This window comes from Macaca thibetana, chromosome 1 (assembly GCF_024542745.1).
Source record: "Macaca thibetana thibetana isolate TM-01 chromosome 1, ASM2454274v1, whole genome shotgun sequence".
NCBI lineage: Eukaryota > Metazoa > Chordata > Mammalia > Primates > Cercopithecidae > Macaca > Macaca thibetana.
This window is the reverse complement of record NC_065578.1, coordinates 88,397,761-88,418,514: the sequence shown is the minus strand read 5'-3', so window position 1 is coordinate 88,418,514 and position 20,754 is coordinate 88,397,761. Positions and strand designations below refer to the sequence as shown.

At 38.1% G+C, this 20,754-nt stretch overlaps 1 protein-coding gene across 1 annotated transcript in view; it reads left to right on the top strand.

The window, feature by feature from the left end:
• GBP7 (guanylate binding protein 7) overlaps positions 1–18,035 on the top strand; it is a 52,178-nt gene extending 34,143 nt beyond the window's left edge. The window contains exons 9-11 of the mRNA XM_050806469.1: positions 3,151–3,253; positions 15,114–15,307; positions 16,159–18,035. Coding sequence (XP_050662426.1) covers positions 3,151–3,253; positions 15,114–15,307; positions 16,159–16,377 — 516 coding nt within the window. The 3' untranslated portion in view covers positions 16,378–18,035. The remainder of the gene's footprint in view (positions 1–3,150; positions 3,254–15,113; positions 15,308–16,158) is intronic.
• The last annotated feature ends 2,719 nt before the right edge of the window (positions 18,036–20,754 follow it).

Genomic DNA, 20,754 nt, shown 5'->3' with positions numbered 1-20,754 from the left:
TGCTAAGAGAGTGGTTCCTTGTGTTCCCACCACACACATACAAAAATAGATAACTGCATGAGGTGCAAATATATTAGCTTGATAATGGTAACCATTTCATAATGTATACATATATCAAAATATTGTGCTGTTCCTCTTAAACATAATTTTTATTTATCAATCAACTTCAAAAAACTTGTAAAACAAAATTAGAAATTAGCCTATATTATTAAAAAAGGAAAAAATAGCAGATACTGGTGAGGTTGTAGAGAAAAGGGAGTGCTTATACACTGCTGGTGGGATTGTAAATTGTAAATTCCCCTGTGGGAAGCAGTTTGGAGATTTCTTAAAGAACTAAAAATAGAATTATTATTATTATTCAACCCAGCAATCCCATTACTGGGTATAGTCCCAGAGGAAAGTAAAACATTCTACCAAAAAGACACCTGCACTCATATGTTATCACAGCACTATTCACAACAGCAAAGACACAGAATCAACCTATATGCCCATCAACAGTGGATTGGATTTTAACAATGCGGTGCATATACACCTTGAGACACTATGCAGCCATAAAAAGAATGAAATCATGTCCTTTGCAGAAAAATGGATGCATCTGGAGGCCATTATATTAAGTGAATTAATGCAGGAACAGAAAACCAAATACTGTATGTTCTCACTTGTAAGTGGGAGCTAAACAATGAATACACATGTACATAAAGATGGGAACAATATACACTGGGGAATACAAGAGAGAGGAGGCAGGGAGGGGAGTAGGGTTGAAAAACTATCTTTGGGGTACTATGTTCACTATCTGGGTGACTGTTTTGACTGAAGCCCAAACCTCACTATCATGCAATATAGTCATGTAACAAACCTGCATGTGACCCCCATTGATTGAGTTGGGTTATTTGTCCCCACTCAAATCTCATATTGAATTGTAATCCCCAATGCTGGAAGTGAGGCCTCGTGGGAGGTGTTTGGATCATGGGAGCAGATCCTACATGGCTTGCTGCTGTCTGCGTGATAGTGAGTTCTCTGGAGGTCTGGTCATTTAAAAATGTGTGGCACCTCCCCCAACCACTCTGTCTCTCCCTCTCTCTTGCTCCTGCTTTTGTCATGTGACATGCAAGCTCCTGCTTCACCTTCCACCGGGAGTAAAAGCTTCCTGAAGCCTTACGAGAAGCCATGTTTCCTGTAAAGCCTGCAAAACTATGAGCCCATTAAACTTCTTTGCTTTATAAATTGCCCCTGAACTTAAAATAAAAGTTAAATAAAAAAAAAAAAATTAAATGTAGATCCTAACTCTAAACCTAAATCATTATTGCTCACTCACCCTACAACAGTAGTGTCCAAAAAACTATTTTAAATACAGATCAGATGAAAATAAATAGCTACTTGTAATTCTCCTTGGAAAGATACGTATATCAAATCTGAGTATGATTTTTTACTTCATAAGTCCCTACCAGTTAAAGAGGAAAAAGGGCTAAATTCTGAACTGCAAGGTCTTTTGCATTCTCAGAACCAAGCCTAGTACAGGTCAGGTAATTTCACTTATCTGAGTTTCAAAGTCAAATGAAAAAGAAGGTGACTGTTTAATATTTAAAAAGTCAAAATTCCAAGTGTTGACAAGAATATGAAGCAACTGGAATTCTCACACATTGCTAATGAGGTATAAATCAGAACATCAATTTGGAAAACTGTTTGGTTTCAATTGCTAAAGTTGAAAAACAAATACTGAATGACCCAGCAAATCCATTCCTAGATATATACATTCACTTAAAAGACTGGGACAGAAATGGTCACAACAGCACCATTCACAATAGCACCAAACTGAAATTTTACCCTAATGTCCATCAACAATAGAACAAGTAAACTAGTGTATTCACATAATGGCATACTATATCATAATGAAAATGAATAAGCTACAATCACACAATAAGAAAAAAAATAAATTGCCCAGTCTCAGGTATTTGCAGTAATGCAAGAATGGCCTAACACACCCATTAATCTGATTTTTTTTTTTTTTTGAAAGAAGGAAACAAGGAAAATAACAATCAAAAAATGCCTAGGTCCTTCCTTCTGTGTTGTGCCCCACCCACCCAAATTTCAGTCACTAATCACATGTTGGCTGAGGTATTTATGCCTTTTTTTCCTTCCCATGTGTGACTGTTAAGTCTATGCAGTGTTGTATTTTCCATGATTGTTAATTTCCCATTTTGGACAACCATGTTACTCCCTTAAAGTTTCAAATTCTTAAAGTTTCTCAGGCCAGGTACAGTGGCTCACACCTGTAATCCCAACGCTTTGGGAGGCCAAGGCAGGAGGATTGCTTAAGACCAGGAGATTGCAACTATCCTGAGCAACATCACAAGACTTCCATCTCTACAAAAATAAAAAATAAAATTAGTACACATCTGCAGTCCCAGCTACACAGGAGGCTGAGGCAGCAGCACTCAGCCCGGGAGTTCAAGGTTGAAGTCAGTACTACTGAGCTTATGCTTGGGTGACAGAGTGAGACTGTCTCAGAAAAGAAAAAAAAGTTTCTCAACTGTTTAATTTTCCGTTATATTCACCGCTACTCCTGTAAATAGACCAAATAGTTACCTGTTCCGTCTTTTTAAGGTTTTAACTTTTTAAATTAAATTTGAATACATTGTTTACTTTTAGTGAACTATTATCAACATTCTTAACAGTGATCAAAAGTTAATTAATTAATTAATTAATTAATTAATAATTAGACTAGAAAAGCTTCCAGCGAGGTAAGAGCTATTAGGTAAAGTATCAATAGATGTTATCCTAATTTGAAAAGGGTAGACAGGCTTTCAGGCAGAAGAAAAAAGAAAGCAAATAATGCAAACTATGGAGGATGTGGGTTTGTAGAACTGCATAGAAATCTGGTTGTCTGCACCCTGAGGTGGGTGGTGAGCAGCATCCCTGGGAAAAGAGGCTGGACAGGCATGAGGGAGGCTGCTGCACAGGGTTTTCATGTCTCAACAAAGAGCTTGGACGTTTTGTTGTGGCTGTGGAAAGAAAGAAACCGCTGTGGAATCTTAAGAATAATGTGAGGTTTACAAGGTTAGATTTGTGGCTTTGTTGAACGATAATTTCCTTATCACAAGGCAAGATTTCTGCTGCCTGACAGGTCTTCGCTCCTTCTTGATTCTTCAGGCAAACGAGGTCCTCCAGAGCTTCCTGCAGTCACAGGTGGTTATAGAGGAATCCATCCTGCAGTCAGACAAAGCCCTCACTGCCGGAGAGAAAGCCATAGCAGGTACAGGGACAGGGCTCAGCTTTCAGGCAAATGGGTAGGTTCTTGTAATACCCTCTTGATGTTCAGAAAAAAGGATTTTCCTTCTACCAGGAGCTTTCTTCTCATAGGGAACACATGCTCTGCTAAAACTGAAAATAACAAGGGGAGTTGGGATTGAACATTCAGCCACTCAGTTTCTTCCCACAACATTCTTAAACATGCTCATGCTGACATGGCTAGTGGGAGAATTCAGAGATTCTCAATTCCCAGCTTGGTGCTTTTTACAATGTCAGTTTGGCCTCTGAACTCAGGAGAATAGAACTCAGACAAGACTGTTACTTCCTTTTTTTTTTTTTTTTTTCTTTCCAACTTGTATTTTAGGTCCAGAGGGTACACAAGTAGGTTTGTTACATGGGTAAATTGTGTGTCATGGGAATTTGTTGTACAGATTATTTCATCACCCAGGTAATGAGCACAGTACCCAATAGGTAGTTTTTCAATCTTCACCCTCTTCCCATCCTCCACCCTCAAGTAGGTCCTTGTGTCTATTGGACCCTTTGTGTCCATGTGTACTCAATATTTAGTTCCCACTCATAAGTAAGAACACGTGGCATTTGGTTTTCTAGTCCTGCATTAATTCTCTTAGGGTATTGACCTCCAGTTCATCCACAGTGCTACAAAGAACATGATTTCATTCATTTTATGGCTGTGTAGTATTCTAAGGCATATATGTACAACATTTTCATTATCCAGTTCACCACTGATGAACATTTAGGTTGATTCCACATCTTTGCTATTGCAAATAGTGTACCGATGAACATGCACATGCATGTGTCTTTATGGTAGAATGATTTATTTTCCTTTGGGTATATACCTAGTAATGGGATTGCTGGGTCAAATGATAGTTCTGTTTTAAGTTCTTTGAGGACTCTCCAAACTGCTTTCCACAGAAGCTGAACTAATTTACAATCCCACCAGTGGTGTATAAGAATTCCCTTTTCTTGGCAACCATGCCAGCATCTGTTATTTTTTGACTTTTTAATAACAGCCCTTCTGACTGGTATGAGATTATATCTCATGTGGTTTCTATTTGCATTTTTCTAATGATTTATGATGTTGAGCATTTTTTCATATGCTTGCTGGCCATGTGTATGCCTTCTTTGGATAAATGTCTGTTAATGTCCATTGCCTGTTTTTTTAATGGGGTTATTTGCTTTGTTCTCAATTTCTTTAACTTCCTTATAGATTCTGGATATTAGATTTTTGTCGGATGCATAGTTTGCAGATATTTAATCCCATTCTGTAGGTTGTCTGTTTACTCTTGATAGTTTCCTTTGTTGCGCATGAGCTCTTTAGTTGAATTAGGTCCCACTTGTTAATTTTTTGTTTGGTTGCCGTGGCTTTTGAAGTTTTCATCATGAAATCTTTGCCAGTGCCTATGTACAGAATGGCATTTCCTAGGTTTTCTTTTGGGGGTTTTATAGTTTTAAATTTTACATTTACATCTTTAACTCCTGTCAAGTTGATTTTTGTATATAGTGAGAAGATGGGGTCCAGTTTCAATCTTCTGCATATGGCTAGCCAGTTAACCTAGCCCTAGAATGAGTAGGGCATTCTTTCTCCATTGCTTTTTTGTTAGCTTTACCAAAGATCAGATCGTTGTAGGTGTGTGGTATTATTTCTGCTTTCTTTAACCTTTTCCATTTGTTTATGTGTCTGTTTTGTTTTGTTTTGTTTTTTGACCAGCACCATGCTATTTTGGTTATTGTAGTCTTGTAATATAGTTTAAAGTCAGGTTGTGTGATGTCTCTGGCTTTGTTCTTTTTGCTTATGAGTGCCTTGGCTACTCGAGTTTTTTTGTTGTTGTTGTTGCATGCGGATGTTAGAATAGTTTTTACTAATTCTATTTTTAAAAAAGTCATGGATAGTTTGATGGGAATAGCATTGAATATGTAAATCACTTTGGGCAGTATGACTATTTTAACAACATTGATTCTTCCTATCCATATGCAAGGAATGTTTTTCCATTTGTTTGTACAGTCTCAGATTTCTTTCAGCATTGTTTTTTTTTTTTAAATTTATTTATTATTATTATACTTTAAGTTGTAGGGTACATGTGCATAACGTGCAGGTTTGTTACATATGTATACTTGTGCCATGTTGCTGTGCTGCACCCATCAACTCGTCATTTACATCAGGTATAACTCCCAATGCAATCCCTCCCCCCTCCCCCCTCCCCCCTCCCCATGATAGGCCCCGGTGTGTGATGTTCCCCTTCCTGAGTCCGAGTGATCTCATTGTTCAGTTCCCACCTATGAGTGAGAACATGCAGTGTTTGGTTTTCTGTTCTTGTGATAGTTTGCTAAGAATGATGGATTCCAGCTGCATCCAAGTCCCTACAAAGGACTCAAACTCATCCTTTTTGATGGCTGCATAGTATTCCATGGTGTATATGTGCCACATTTTCTTAATCCAATCTGTCTCTGATGGACATTTGGGTTGATTCCAAGTCTTTGCTATTGTGAATAGTGCTGCAATAAACATACGTGTGCATGTGTCTTTATAGCAGCATAATTTATAATCCTTTGGGTATATACCCAGTAATGGGATGGCTGGGTCAAATGGTACATCTAGTTCTGGATCCTTGAGGAATCGCCATACTGTTTTCCATAATGGTTGAACTAGTTTACAATCCCACCAACAGTGTAAAAGTGTTCCTATTTCTCCACATCGTCTCCAGCACCTGTTGTTTCCTGACTTTTTAATGATTGCCATTCTAACTGGTGTGAGATGGTATCTCATTGTGGTTTTGATTTGCATTTCTCTGATGGCCAGTGATGATGAGCATTTTTTCATGTGTCTGTTGGCTGTATGAATGTCTTCTTTTGAGAAATGTCTGTTCATATCCTTTGCCCACTTTTTGATGGGGTTGTTTGTTTTTTTCTTGTAAATGTGTTTGAGTTCTTTGTAGGTTCTGGATATTAGCCCTTTGTCAGATGAGTAGATAGCAAAAATTTTCTCCCATTCTGTAGGTTGCCTGTTCACTCTGATGGTAGTTTCTTTTGCTGTGCAGAAGCTCTTTAGTTTAATGAGATCCCATTTGTCAATTTTGGCTTTTGCTGCCGTTGCTTTTGGTGTTTTAGACATGAAGTCTTTGCCCATGCCTATGTCCTGAATGGTACTACCTAGGTTTTCCTCTAGGATTTTTATGGTATTAGGTCTAACATTTAAGTCTCTAATCCATCTTGAATTAATTTTCGTATAAGGAGTAAGGAAAGGTTCCAGTTTCAGCTTTCTACTTATGGCTAGCCAATTTTCCCAGCACCATTTATTAAATAGGGAATCCTTTCCCCATTTCTTGTTTCTCTCAGGTTTATCAAAGATCAAATGGCTGTAGATGTGTGGTATTATTTCTGAGGACTCTGTTCTGTTCCATTGGTCTATATCTCTGTTTTGGTACCAGTACCATGCTGTTTTTTGGTTACTGTAGCCTTGTAGTATAGTTTGAAGTCAGGTAGCGTGATGCCTCCAGCTTTGTTCTTTTGACTTAGGATTGTCTTGGAGATGCGGGCTCTTTTTTGGTTCCATATGAACTTTAAAGCAGTTTTTTCCAATTCTGTGAAGAAACTCATTGGTAGCTTGATGGGGATGGCATTGAATCTATAAATTACCTTGGGCAGTATGGCCATTTTCACGATATTGATTCTTCCTATCCATGAGCATGGTATGTTCTTCCATTTGTTTGTGTCCTCTTTTATTTCACTGAGCAGTGGTTTGTAGTTCTCCTTGAAGAGGTCCTTTACATCCCTTGTAAGTTGGATTCCTAGGTATTTGATTCTCTTTGAAGCAATTGTGAATGGAAGTTCATTCCTGATTTGGCTCTCTGTTTGTCTGTTACTGGTGTATAAGAATGCTTGTGATTTTTGCAGATTGATTTTGTATCCTGAGACTTTGCTGAAGTTGCTTATCAGCTTAAGGAGATTTTGGGCTGAGACAATGGGGTTTTCTAAATATACAATCATGTCATCTGCAAACAGAGACAATTTGACTTCTTCTTTTCCTAACTGAATACCCTTTATTTCTTTCTCTTGCCTGATTGCCCTAGCCAGAACTTCCAACACTATGTTGAATAGGAGTGGTGAGAGAGGGCATCCCTGTCTTGTGCCAGTTTTCAAAGGGAATTTTTCCAGTTTTTGCCCATTCAGTATGATATTGGCTGTGGGTTTGTCATAGATAGCTCTTATTATTTTGAGGTACGTTCCATCAATACCGAATTTATTGAGTGTTTTTAGCATGAAGGGCTGTTGAATTTTGTCAAAAGCCTTTTCTGCATCAATTGAGATAATCATGTGGTTCTTGTCTTTGGTTCTGTTTATATGCTGGATTATGTTTATTGATTTGCAAATGTTGAACCAGCCTTGCATCCCAGGGATGAAGCCCACTTGATCATGGTGGATAAGCTTTTTGATGTGTTGCTGAATCCGGTTTGCCAGTATTTTATTGAGGATTTTTGCATCGATGTTCATCAGGGATATTGGTCTAAAATTCTCTTTTTTTGTTGTGTCTCTGCCAGGCTTTGGTATCAGGATGATGTTGGCCTCATAAAATGAGTTAGGGAGGATTCCCTCTTTTTCTATTGATTGGAATAGTTTCAGAAGGAATGGTACCAACTCCTCCTTGTACCTCTGGTAGAATTCAGCTGTGAATCCATCTGGTCCTGGACTTTTTTTGGTTGGTAGGCTATTAATTGTTGCCTCAATTTCAGAGCCTGCTATGGGTCTATTCAGGGATTCAACTTCTTCCTGGTTTAGTCTTGGAAGAGTGTAAGTGTCCAGGAAATTATCCATTTCTTCTAGATTTTCCAGTTTATTTGCGTAGAGGTGTTTATAGTATTCTCTGATGGTAGTTTGTATTTCTGTGGGGTCGGTGGTGATATCCCCTTTATCATTTTTAATTGCGTCGATTTGATTCTTCTCTCTTTTCTTCTTTATTAGTCTGGTTAGTGGTCTGTCAATTTTGTTGATCTTTTCCAAAAACCAACTCCTGGATTCATTGATTTTTTGGAGGGTTTTTTGTGTCTCTATCTCCTTCAGTTCTGCTCTGATCTTAGTTATTTCTTGCCTTCTGCTAGCTTTCCGATGTGTTTGCTCTTGCTTCTCTAGTTCTTTTAATTGCGATGTTAGAGTGTCAATTTTAGAACTTTCCTGCTTTCTCTTGTGGGCATTTAGTGCTATAAATTTCCCTCTACACACTGCTTTAAATGTGTCCCAGAGATTCTGGTATGTTGTATCTTTGTTCTCATTGGTTTCAAAGAACATCTTTATTTCTGCCTTCATTTCGTTATGTACCCAGTAGTCATTCAGGAGCAGGTTGTTCAGTTTCCATGTAGTTGAGCGGTTTTGAGTGAGTTTCTTAGTCCTGAGTTCTAGTTTGATTGCACTGTGGTCTGAGAGACAGTTTGTTATAATTTCTGTTCTTGTACATTTGCTGAGGAGTGCTTTACTTCCAATTACGTGGTCAATTTTGGAGTAAGTATGATGTGGTGCTGAGAAGAATGTATATTCTGTTGATTTGGGGTGGAGAGTTCTATAGATGTCTATTAGGTCTGCTTGCTGCAGAGATGAGTTCAATTCCTGGATATCCTTGTTAACTTTCTGTCTCGTTGATCTGTCTAATGTTGACAGTGGAGTGTTGAAGTCTCCCATTATTATTGTATGGGAGTCTAAGTCTCTTTGTAAGTCTCTAAGGACTTGCTTTATGAATCTGGGTGCTCCTGTATTGGGTGCATATATATTTAGGATAGTTAGCTCTTCCTGTTGAATTGATCCCTTTACCATTATGTAATGGCCTTCTTTGTCTCTTTTGATCTTTGATGGTTTAAAGTCTGTTTTATCAGAGACTAGTATTGCAACCCCTGCTTTTTTTTGTTCTCCATTTGCTTGGTAAATCTTCCTCCATCCCTTTATTTTGAGCCTATGTATGTCTCTGCGTGTGAGATGGGTCTCCTGAATACAGCAGACTGATGGGTCTTGACTCTTTATCCAGTTTGCCAGTCTGTGTCTTTTAATTGGAGCATTTAGTCCATTTACATTTAAGGTTAATATTGTTATGTGTGAACTTGATCCTGCCATTATGATATTAACTGGTTATTTTGCTCGTTAGTTCATGCAGCTTCTTCCTAGCCTCGATGGTCTTTACATTTTGGCATGTTTTTGCAATGGCTGGTTCCGGTTGTTCCTTTCCATGTTGAGTGCTTCCTTCAGGGTCTCTTGTAAGGCAGGCCTAGTGGTGACAAAATCTCTAAGCATTTCCTTATCTGTAAAGGATTTTATTTCTCCTTCACTTATGAAACTTAGTTTGGCTGGATATGAAATTCTGGGTTGAAAATTCTTTTCTTTAAGAATGTTGAATATTGGCCCCCACTCTCTTCTGGCTTGGAGAGTTTCTGCTGAGAGATCTGCTGTTAGTCTGATGGGCTTCCCTTTGTGGGTAACCCGACCTTTCTCTCTGGCTGCCCTTAAGATTTTTTCCTTCATTTCAACTTTGGTGAATCTGGCAATTATGTGTCTTGGAGTTGCTCTTCTCGAGGAGTATCTTTGTGGCGTTCTCTGTATTTCCTGGATTTGAATGTTGGCCTGCCCTACTAGGTTGGGGAAGTTCTCCTGGATGATATCCTGAAGAGTGTTTTCCAACTTGGTTCCATTTTCCCCCTCACTTTCAGGCACCCCAATCAGACGTAGATTTGGTCTTTTTACATAATCCCATACTTCTTGCAGGCTTTGTTCATTTCTTTTTCTTCTTTTTTCTTTTGGTTTCTCTTCTCGCTTCATTTCATTCATTTGATCATAAATCACTGATACTCTTTCTTCCAGTTGATCGAGTCGGTTACTGAAGCTTGTGCATTTGTCACGTATTTCTCGTGTCATGGTTTTCATCTCTTTCATTTCGTTTATGACCTTCTCTGCATTAATTACTCTAGCCATCAATTCTTCCACTTTTTTTTCAAGATTTTTAGTTTCTTTGCGCTGGGTACGCAATTCCTCCTTTAGCTCTGAGAAATTTGATGGACTGAAGCCTTCTTCTCTCATCTCGTCAAAGTCATTCTCCGTACAGCTTTGATCCGTTGCTGGCGATGAGCTGCGCTCCTCAGTTGAAAATGCAGAAATCACCGGTCTTCTGTGTCGCTCGCGCTGGGAGTTGGAGACTGGAGCTGCTCCTATTCGGCCATCTTGCTCTGCCCATCCAGCAGTGTTTTATAATTCTCTTTGTAGAGATGTTTCCCCTGCCTGATTAAACCTAGGTATTTTATTCTTGGTTATTCACAATGGCTATTGTGAATAGGATTGTGTTCTTGGTTTGACTTTCAACTTGGACATTATTGGTGTGTAGAAATGCTACTGATTTTTGTACATTGATTTTTTATCCTGAAACATTGCTGAAGTTTATCAGATGGAGGAGCCTTTGGGCAGAAAGTATGGAGTCTTCTAAGTACAGAATTCTATTGTCTATGAAGAGAGATAGTTTGACTTCCTCTCTTCCTATTGGATAACTATTTTTTCCCCTTTGCCTGATTTCTCTGACTAGGACTTCCAGTACCACATTGAATAGGGAATTGTGAGAGTGGGCATCCTTGTCCTTTTTTGGTTCTCTCGTGAAACGTTTCCAGCTTTTTCACATTCAGTATGATGTTGGCTGTGGGTTTTTCATAGATGGCTCTTATTATTTTGAGATATGTTCCTTTGAGGCCCAGTTTGTTGAGATATTTTAACATGAAATATTGAATTTTATCAAAAGCCTTTTCTGTGCCCACTGAGATGATCGTGTGATTTTTGTTCTGGGTCCCGTTTGTGTGATGAATCAATTTATTGATTAGCATATGCTGAATCAATCTCGCATTCCAGGAATAAAGCCTAATTGACAGTGGTGGATTTGCTTTTTAATGTGCTGCTGGATTTGGTTTGCTAGCATTTTGTTGAAGATTTTTTCATCCATGTTCATCAGGAATATTGTCCTGCATTTTTCTTTTTTTGTTGTGTCTCTGCCAGGTTTTTAAAATCAGAATGATGCTGGCCTCATAGAATGTATTAGGAAAGATTCCCTCTTCCCCATTTTTTTGGAATAGTTTAGTAGAATTGGTATCAGCTCTTCTTTCTATGTCTGGTGGAATTGACTGTGAATCTGTCTGGTCTAGGACTTTTTCTGCTTGGTAGGCTTTTTAATACTGACTCAATTTTGGAACTTGTTATTAGACTATTCCAGGTTTCAATTTCTTCCTGGTTCACTTTTGGGAGGTTGTATGTTTCCAGGAATTTATCCATTTCTTCTAGGTTTCTTGGTTAGTGTTGGTTAGTGTGCATAGTGGTGTTTATAATCGTCTCCGAGGATTTTTTGTATTTCTATGGAGTTGGTAGCAATGTCCCTTTTGTCATTTTTTTATTGTGTTTATTTGGATCTTCTCTTGTTTTGTTCTTTATTAGTCTAACTAGAAGTATATCTATCTTATTTATTCTTCCAGAGAACCATTGTTTTCATTGATCTTTTGTATGGTTTTTCTTGTCTCCATTTTGTTCACTTCAAGTCTGATTTTGGTTATTTCTTGTCTTCTGCTAGCTTTGTGCTTGGTTCACTTTTGTTTTTCTAGTTCCTCAAGGTGTAATGTTAGATTGTTAATTTGAGATATTTCTAACTTTCTGCTGTAGTTGTTTAGTGCTATTAACATTCCTCTTAACACTGCTGTAGTTTTGTCTCAAAGATTCTGGTAGTTGTATCTTTGTTTTCATTAATTTCAAATAATTTATTTCTGCCTTAAAATTCACTGTTTACCCCCAAATCATTCAGAAGCATATTTTCTAATTCTCAAGTAATAATACGGCTTTGAGAGATATTCTTTGTGTTGATTTCTATTTTTACTGCATTGTGGTCTGAGAGCATTGGTATTATTTGGGTTTTTTAAAAAAAAATTGTTAAGAATTGCTTTATGGCAGAGCAAAGGGTCAATTTTAGAGTATGTGCCATGTGCAGATGAGATGAATGTATATTCTGTTATTGTTGGGCGGAGTGTTTTGTAGATGTTTGTTAGGTCCATTTGGTCAAGTGTCAAGTTAGGTCCTGGATATCTTTGTTAGTTTTTTGCCTAAATGATCTGTCTAATATTGTCAGTGAAGTGTTGAAGACTCCAACTATTATTGTGTGGTTATCTAAGTCTCTTCATAGGTCTCTTTGAACTTGTTTTATGACTCTAGGGTTCTCTAATATTGGGTGCATACATATTAGTATAATTAAGTCTTCTCGTTGAATTGAAACTTTTACAATTATGTAATGCCCATCTTTATCCTTTTTGGTCATTATTGGTTTGGAGTCTGTTTTGTCTGAAATAAGAATAGCAACCTCTGCTGTTTTTGTTTTCCATTTGCTTGATAGATTTTTCTTCATCCCTTTTCTTTGAGCCTATTGGTGTAATTGCATGTGAGATTGGTCTCTTAAACATAGAAGACAGTTGGATCTTATTTCTTTATGCAACTTGCCACTCTGTGCCTTTAACTGGGTGGTTAGCCCTTTTACATTCAAAGTTAATATTGATTTGTGTGGGTTTGATCCACACTTGATTTTGTTGTTGTTCTGTAGTGTCAATGATCCACGTACTGAAGTGTGCTTTTGTCATGGCCGATAATGGTCTTTCATTTTCATGTTTAACACTCTTTTCAGCAGCTTATGTAAGGCAGGTCTGGTGGTAACAAATTCCCTTAGCATTTGCTTGTCTAAAAAGGATTTTTTTTTTCTTATGAACCTTAGTTTGGCTGGATATGAAATTCTTCCTTGGAATTTCTTTTCTGTAAAAATGCTGAATATAGGTCCCCAGTCTCTTCTGGCTTGTAGGGTATCTTCTGAAAGTTCCACTGTTAGCTTGATGGGATTCCCTTTGTAGAAGACCTGCCCCTTTTCTCAAGCTGCCTTTTATTTTTTTATTTATTTTTATTTTTTTTTTGCGCTGACCTTGGAAAATCTGATGACCATCTCACATGTGTTGGGGATGGTCATCTTGTATAGGATCTCACAGGGCTTCTCTGATTTCCTGAACTTGAATGTCAACCTCTCTAGTGAGATTGGGGAAATTTTCATGGGCATTATCCTCAAATATGTTTTCCAAATTGCTTGCTATCTTTCCCTCTCTTTCACGGGTGCCAATGAGTCATAGGTTTGGTCTCTTTACATAATATCAATATCATATTTCTCTGAGATTTTGTTCATTCTTTTTTATTCTTTATTTTTGTTTGATTAAGTTGATTTGAAAAATGCATTTTCGAGCTCTGAGATTATTTTTTTATCTTGGTCTATTCTACATTTAATACTCTGATTGTATTATGAAATTCTTGTAGCATGTTTTTCAGCTCTATCAAATCAGTTTGGCTCTTTTTTAAAATAGCTATTTCATCTTTTAGCTCTTGAGTTATTTTACTGAATTCCTTCAATTCCTTGGACTGTATCTCAACTGTCTCCTGAATATCGATAATCTTCATTGCTACCCAGATTCCGAATTCCATGTCTACTATTTCAGCCATTTCAGTTTGTTTAAGAACTATTGCTGAGGAGCTAGTGGACTCATTTGGAGGTAAAAGGCCAGAGTTCTTTCACTGTTTCTTTCTCATCTGTGTGGGCTGATACTCCTTTTGTCTTTGAAGTTTCTGTTTCTATTATGGGTTTCTGGCTTTTATATTATTTTATTCTCTTGAAGATTCAACTGGTATAAGTTGGGTTCATTTGACCAAGTTGTTTTTTTCTGGATGATTTCAAGGGGCCAAGGCTCAGATCAGCACTCCTGGGCTGGGGGCTTGAACCTTAGTAGGCTGGGACCAGGCCCATGGCTTTGTTCTCTGGCCCCTCTAGGTTAAGCACCTGCTGTGCTGCAGGGGGCAACTTGTTCCTGGTTAACTGGCAACAACACGCCAATGAGGGGTGCTGGCAAAAGTACTTTCTCAGAGCAGTGGCAGCGGGGTCCAAGGTCATGGGTGAGCAGCAGCAGCAGCAGGGCAGTCGTGCTGCAGGTTCTGTGCACGTGCATTGGTGGTGGCATGTTGACAGGGTCTGCATAGGTGTGTGTACCAGCAAAGTGGTGGTGAGAGGCTGCAAGCGAGTGTGTGCCAGCAAAACACTGGGGAGAGGGTGCATTGAGCGCACGCTGGTGTTAGCCCGTCTGCTGAAGCTCTATGATGGTTAGGTAGGGTATGTCAGCAAAGAAGATGTGGTGATGGCTGCTGGAAAGTGCTTCGGTTTGGCATCTGACGTTGCACTTTAAGTGGATGCAGTTAGGCAGGGACCATGAGAGAGGCTAGCAGACTTGGAGATGCTCAGATCATACTGGACCCATCCCACAGGCAAGATAGCCCAGTTCTATCCAGGACCAATAGTTGGCAAAAGCCAAAGCCACATATTTGGGCAGGGCAAGCCTTGGGGGATGGGAGATCCTGGTTGTGCTCCACTGCAGCCATTCCTGTGCCAAATATCTAGGCTCCACACGGGCCAGAGTCCTGTCCCTACCAACTCTCCAAGCAGCTGTCTTTGCCAGCTCAAACATCTATGGGAGTTGTGGGGTCTCTTAAAGCTAGGATTCTAGAGGTCCCTGGTGAGAGTGGGCCACTTCGCACCAATTTACCTCACCTGTGCAAGGTTCCCAGCTTCCTCTCCCTTCAGCCTTGGGTCTGCATCCTTCCTTCATCCACTCTCAATGCCTTCCTTCTGACGTCCTGCTTGGAGTTTGTCAGTCTTCTCTATGGTCTGTTCTCTCAATGGGAGAAGCTCTTCCTGACTCCATATACTTAGCCATCATGGTTCTTCTTCCACCTGACTGTTATTTTCTTCCCTCTGTAAAACCTCTGTGGAACAGCTATGCAGGCTAAGAAGGAGGCAGCTGAGAAGGAACAGGAGCTGCTAAGACAAAAACAGAAGGAACAGCAGCAAATGATGGAGGCTCAAGAGAGAAGCTTCCAGGAAAACATAGCCCAACTTAAGAAGAAGATGGAGAGGGAAAGGGAAAACTATATGAGAGAACTGAGAAAGATGCTGAGTCATAAGCTGAAGGTGAGTCTGGATGAAGCTTGGCAGTGCTTGAGGCACAATGCCAGTTCCTCAGTTAGGGAAGGGCCAAAATTTTAAGCTCAGTCAAGATTCCAGAAGGAAACACAAAAGGTATATATTTCACTTAAATTTCAAATACATGTGAATTCTACTGAAGTCTGTAAGTTTACAAGACTCCAGCACTTTCTGTCACGTTAGACTTTGGAGAGTACACATGACATCCCCCAGGGTGCTGGGCTGCTGTTTGTGGTGATTATAGGATGGTCTCACTGTGCCCCAATTAATTAGGACCTTAGTCCACCAGCCCTTAGGATTCTTGGCACAACCATCAAAAGGACCCAAAATAGATCCATCTGGATGAAAGTATCAGATTTGGCTTAATATGAAATGATACTGAATGATCTCAAATTGCTCCATTTGTTTCTGTATCTGCCTGGCCCATCCTATACAACTAGAGTAAAATATATTCCTTGTCCCAACCTGGAACTTGACGACCTGTGTTTTATACAGGGTCAGCAGTCCCCATTATTTGCTAGATGAGCATGACCTTGCTACATTGGTGAAAAGGGGAATCAATTAGAATTAAACCTGCATTCCCTCTTGAAGGGCATTCATTGTGCTGGAACAAAATTCCTCCCTACCTCCAGTGAGATGGTGCTGAGGAAATGTCACAAAGGTGTAAATCATGGATACTCCCACTATTCAGGTCCAGTCGTCTGAAACGTCAGACAAACCCATCAAAGAGTTTCTAAGATGTTAGAGAAATGGACATGTGTTTAATGAAATTGTTAAATACAAAACTCTGACTCTTAAAAATTGGGAATTTTCCCAAGTAGGCTCTTTTACTTTTATAGGTCCTAGAAGAACCACTTACTGAAGGATTCAAAGAGATATTTGGGTCGTTAAATGAAGAGATTAATCGACTGAAAGAAGAGATTGAAGCAGCTGAAAATGAAGAGGCCTCAGCGTTTTCACAGATTCTTGATGTGGCTGGCAATATGTTTATTGCAGTGCTACCTGGGGCTGCTAAGTTAGTTGATTTAGGGATGAAAATTCTTAGCTCTTTTATGTAATAGGCTGAGAAATCCTGGTAAAAAAATTATGAAATGAGGTTTCTTTTGTTAAAATGGTGTAACACTGTTTCTCATTTTAAAAGTATATGTGTTATTGCAGTTTCCTTTAAGAAAAGTTTAAAATTAAAAAGCAAATTTCAAAGAATATTATGGCCTGAAGTTCATAAAAACAAACTTAATTTTGACTGAAGTAATAATTAATAGAAATGGTGAACAAGTTAGAAGATGAAATTATCCTAGAAAAGATTTAAATAAAGCAAAAAGACAAATGGTAAGATGAAGAAATTATTTTCAATTAATGTTATAGTCACAGAGATAATTTAAGTTATAATTAGCTCTTGTAAATCAGTGAGACGAGAGTAACACCACATATTTTAAACAGGCAAAAATATGATAAAAATGTTTAATTTTACTGACAATAAAAGTCGTGCAAAGAAAAACTATGAGGTTCTTGCTTCAATTTATCATGGGCATGAAAGAACAGTTTGACAGGGCACTGAGCTGGCAAGGGTTTGAGGATATTGTCAGTGTCTCATATTTGCTAATAAGTGTGTGAACTGTTGGAATCATATATGAAATATTTAAGTGCACATACTTTTGATCTAGCATTTCCACATTTAGAAATCTATCATATAGATTGATTTACTCAAGTCGAAAATTTTATGTGTAATAGTATTTATGTTGTGGCATTGTTGTAATGCCAAAGGACTGAAAAAAAAAAATTAAAGTCCCTCTTTCAGGTACTGATAAGGGAAATCTTGGGAAATACTTGTAAAGGGATACTCTACAGCTACTAAAATGAAGAGAGAAGCTCTATTTGAACTAATATGAGAAGTCTCCAAGATGTATCATAAGTAAAAAAAAAAAAAAAAAGATGCAGGAAACATGTATAATTACTACCACTGAATTTAGAAAATAATAAATGTGTGCATATATTATTATCTCCTTCTGGAAAAATAGAAAATAATCTAGTATACATGGTCACAGTAGGGATGAACCTGAATGTTTGAGGTGAGAAATGAGAAGATAACTCATTTCACATCATATATTCTTCTGTGCCTTTATTTTTTTAATAAAAATTGATTGCATTAATGTTATATTTATTGTCTTTGTTGAGTGCTTTAGGTTAACAAATACAGATTTCATTTAGTTCTTACTATAACCTTGAAGGACAAATGTTATCTTCGGTTTATGGATAATAAAAGGAAGATAGGAAGATTAATCTATTTGCCCAAGATCATCCGTTAGGTTGCCAAGTTATGACCTCAACTTGTATTTCATAACTCCAAATCCACTACATGGACTCTATTATCAAGGACTGGAATAATCACTCTTAAACTGGGTTGTCAGACGTATCAAAAGTGAAACAAAGATAAGATTGTCAAGATGAACACAAATATAATATACTTAGTTGAAAAAAATGATATATTAAAGGATTCTATACTACTTATAAAGTCTTCTTTTCTTGCATTCCATATAGGGAGCTCCATTTAGTTATAAAGAATTGCTGCCGCAGCATGGATTTGATCTTTGATCTAATTCTTTCAAGATTTTGGGAGGCCAAGCACTGATTGCAAATTCTTATGAAAATCTCTTGTTCTTTCCTCTTCCAAGGCGTCACGACGTGAGAAAAAATTCCTCTGATTTGTGCACTCCAGAAGTCTTTCACTCTTTTGGCAATATGGTTTTGTCCCTCTCTCTTGAGGCTTTCTATACATTTGTCCTCTTCATGCAGGAAGCATTAACCAGGGTAACCTCAGCACCATAGTAAATTACATTCTATTGTAGCACCTCTACCAACACCGCGAGCACATAGCCTCCACCTCCATCCAGCCTCTCAGGGAGCCGAAAGTACTTTTTATATGCTAATCCACCAAAAAAAAGCATACTTTGTGATCTTCTGTGCCTTTAATATTTTATATGAATGTATTAAGGATATGTATTCAAACACGGATAAAAACAATTATTAAAATTAAAAACAAAATAATAATGATTGGATGGGGGAGTTCCCATGATAGGAAGAAGTGATTAATACCACTAGAAATAGCATAAGTCAGCTCAACAGGAAAAGCCAGCTCATCAGAACAAGGAACTGAAAAGGGCACAGGACATGCATCCTAATTTCATTTTTATTATGACTTTTCAATAAAGATTTCAAAGTTTATTCCAAAGTATATTTTCAGATACAAAGTCCCCTGGGATGTTTCTTAGAATGGTCTCTAAATGCTGTCCCACATTTATAAAGACGATGAAGTAGAAGGAAATTTTTTTTTCAGCTCAACATTTTAGGAATTTGTTTTGGCTTTCTAGTTCTCAGTACTTGAATGAACCCAAACTCCTTATAAGTCCATAAGCTGGGCATATTCTTTTGACTGAGGGTCTTTGCAAAAGGGGCAAAGATTTCTTAAAACCCTGCTTCCTCACCCTATATCTGTTATTTCTCAGCCCCTGCTCATCCTTAAAGTGTCCTACTTCCTAACTTTCCAAGGCTGGATGAGATGCCCTTCTTGGTTTTGCCATAGCACCATCTTGTCACTCCTACCATTGAAGATGTTATATAATTGTAACATTGAAAATGCCTGTTTACCCTTGTCTACTACCTTTGATCTCAGATGCTAGGTCTTCTTCATCAACTTATCTTTACTTCCAAGCACAAAACCCACCACATAAGCTCAGGTGTGAGCTAAGTACATAAGCTACCCTCTGATATGGCCCCAATTTACCATATCCTCACTGTATTCCCAATTTCTAGAGCTCTCAAAATAAAGGACACAATTTTAGAAACTAGTGCAGAAGGGAGTCACTGAATTAGAAAGAACATGCACACTTGTCTGAATTTACTCTGTCCTCTTTGAGGGACTGAACAGCACATGGTTCCTGTTTCCTCAAGCTTCTCACCTACGATAATCACCCCGGAATGAAGTCACTGCCTTTGGCTCACAGGGCAATTACAATGTTCAGCATAGTGAAGGAAGGGCCAGAAACTTAGGAAAAAAAGGGCTCCTCTAGCTAATAAACAAGTATTCATCTTCATTTACCCTTAAACTATACATAATTCACAAAGATTCAATTGTTCCTGGAGCTATTTTATGGTTCCCTGACATAAACAATAGATTTTATTGTTGAGAAGAGAAAAAGCAGCTGATTTCCTAGAATTACTTCTATTTTGAAATAACCCTGCTCTACTTTCACTTTCAATGTCACCAATATTCACACACACACACACACACACACGATCCTACTCTCTTCTCTCATTGTTTATTTTTTTTTCTTTCTTTTAGAGACAGCGTGGAACAGAGATATAATGTGATATTAATTAAATTGATATTTCAAGTTAGAATCTCACGTAATGACTTGCTAGTTTGAAGTTGCTCAATGGCTTTAGTTAAACATTACTTAATCTCTTTCTCTTTTTCCTCCTTGGACAAGGAGAATAACAAACACCCCATATTTTGAAGCAGAATTGTGTTGTTTAAATAATATATGTAAATAATCTGGCCTAGAAAGTAATTGATAAATAAGAAACGTTATTGTTGTTCACTCACCAAACACAGAGGTATTTTAGTGAAGTGGTTGATGGTATGGGTTTTAGAGGAAGACTTGGGTTCAAATCTTACTTGGTAGCTCTGTAATATTAACAAGTTGTTAAATTTCTTGGTAACATTGTAGTGAAATTATTGTAGAATGCAACGGGAAATGGGTGCCGTGGTTCAAACCTGTAATCCCAGCACTTTGGGAGGGCAAGGCAGGACAATCACTTGAGACCAGGAGTTGGAGATCAGCCTTACAACATAGTGAGACTTCATATCTAACCCCCCGACACACACACGCGCACACACACACACACACACACACAAGCTGGTATGATGTCTCATTGGTAGTCCCACCTATCAAGAAGGCTGAGGCAAAAGGATAACTTAAGCCCAGAAGTTTGAGATTAGAGTGAACTATGATTATGTCTTTGCACTCCAGCTTGGACAACACAGAAAGAACTTGTCTCTAAAAAATAAACAAATACAAAATAAGAATAAAATGGTCTGATTTATATAAAGAAGTTATCACTGTGTCTGTATCAAGTGTGCAATAAATGAGAGTTACCTTCATCATTATTTATTATTTATTAAACGTTAAGTGTCAGGACCTGGGTTAGGCGCTGATAATTCAAAAGTATGTAAGACATGGATATTCCCTCAGGGCACTTAACAGTGCTCAAGCTAATATTCAAGGTAATTGGACCGAAGAAAATATTATATGAGGCTTTCTCATCCACATGCTTCTCAAACTCGCCCACAAACATGAGATAAATAGCACCATTTTAAATGACCCAATGAAGGGGTTTTTAAAACTTAATATTGCAAGCAGTCTCCAAGATCTTTC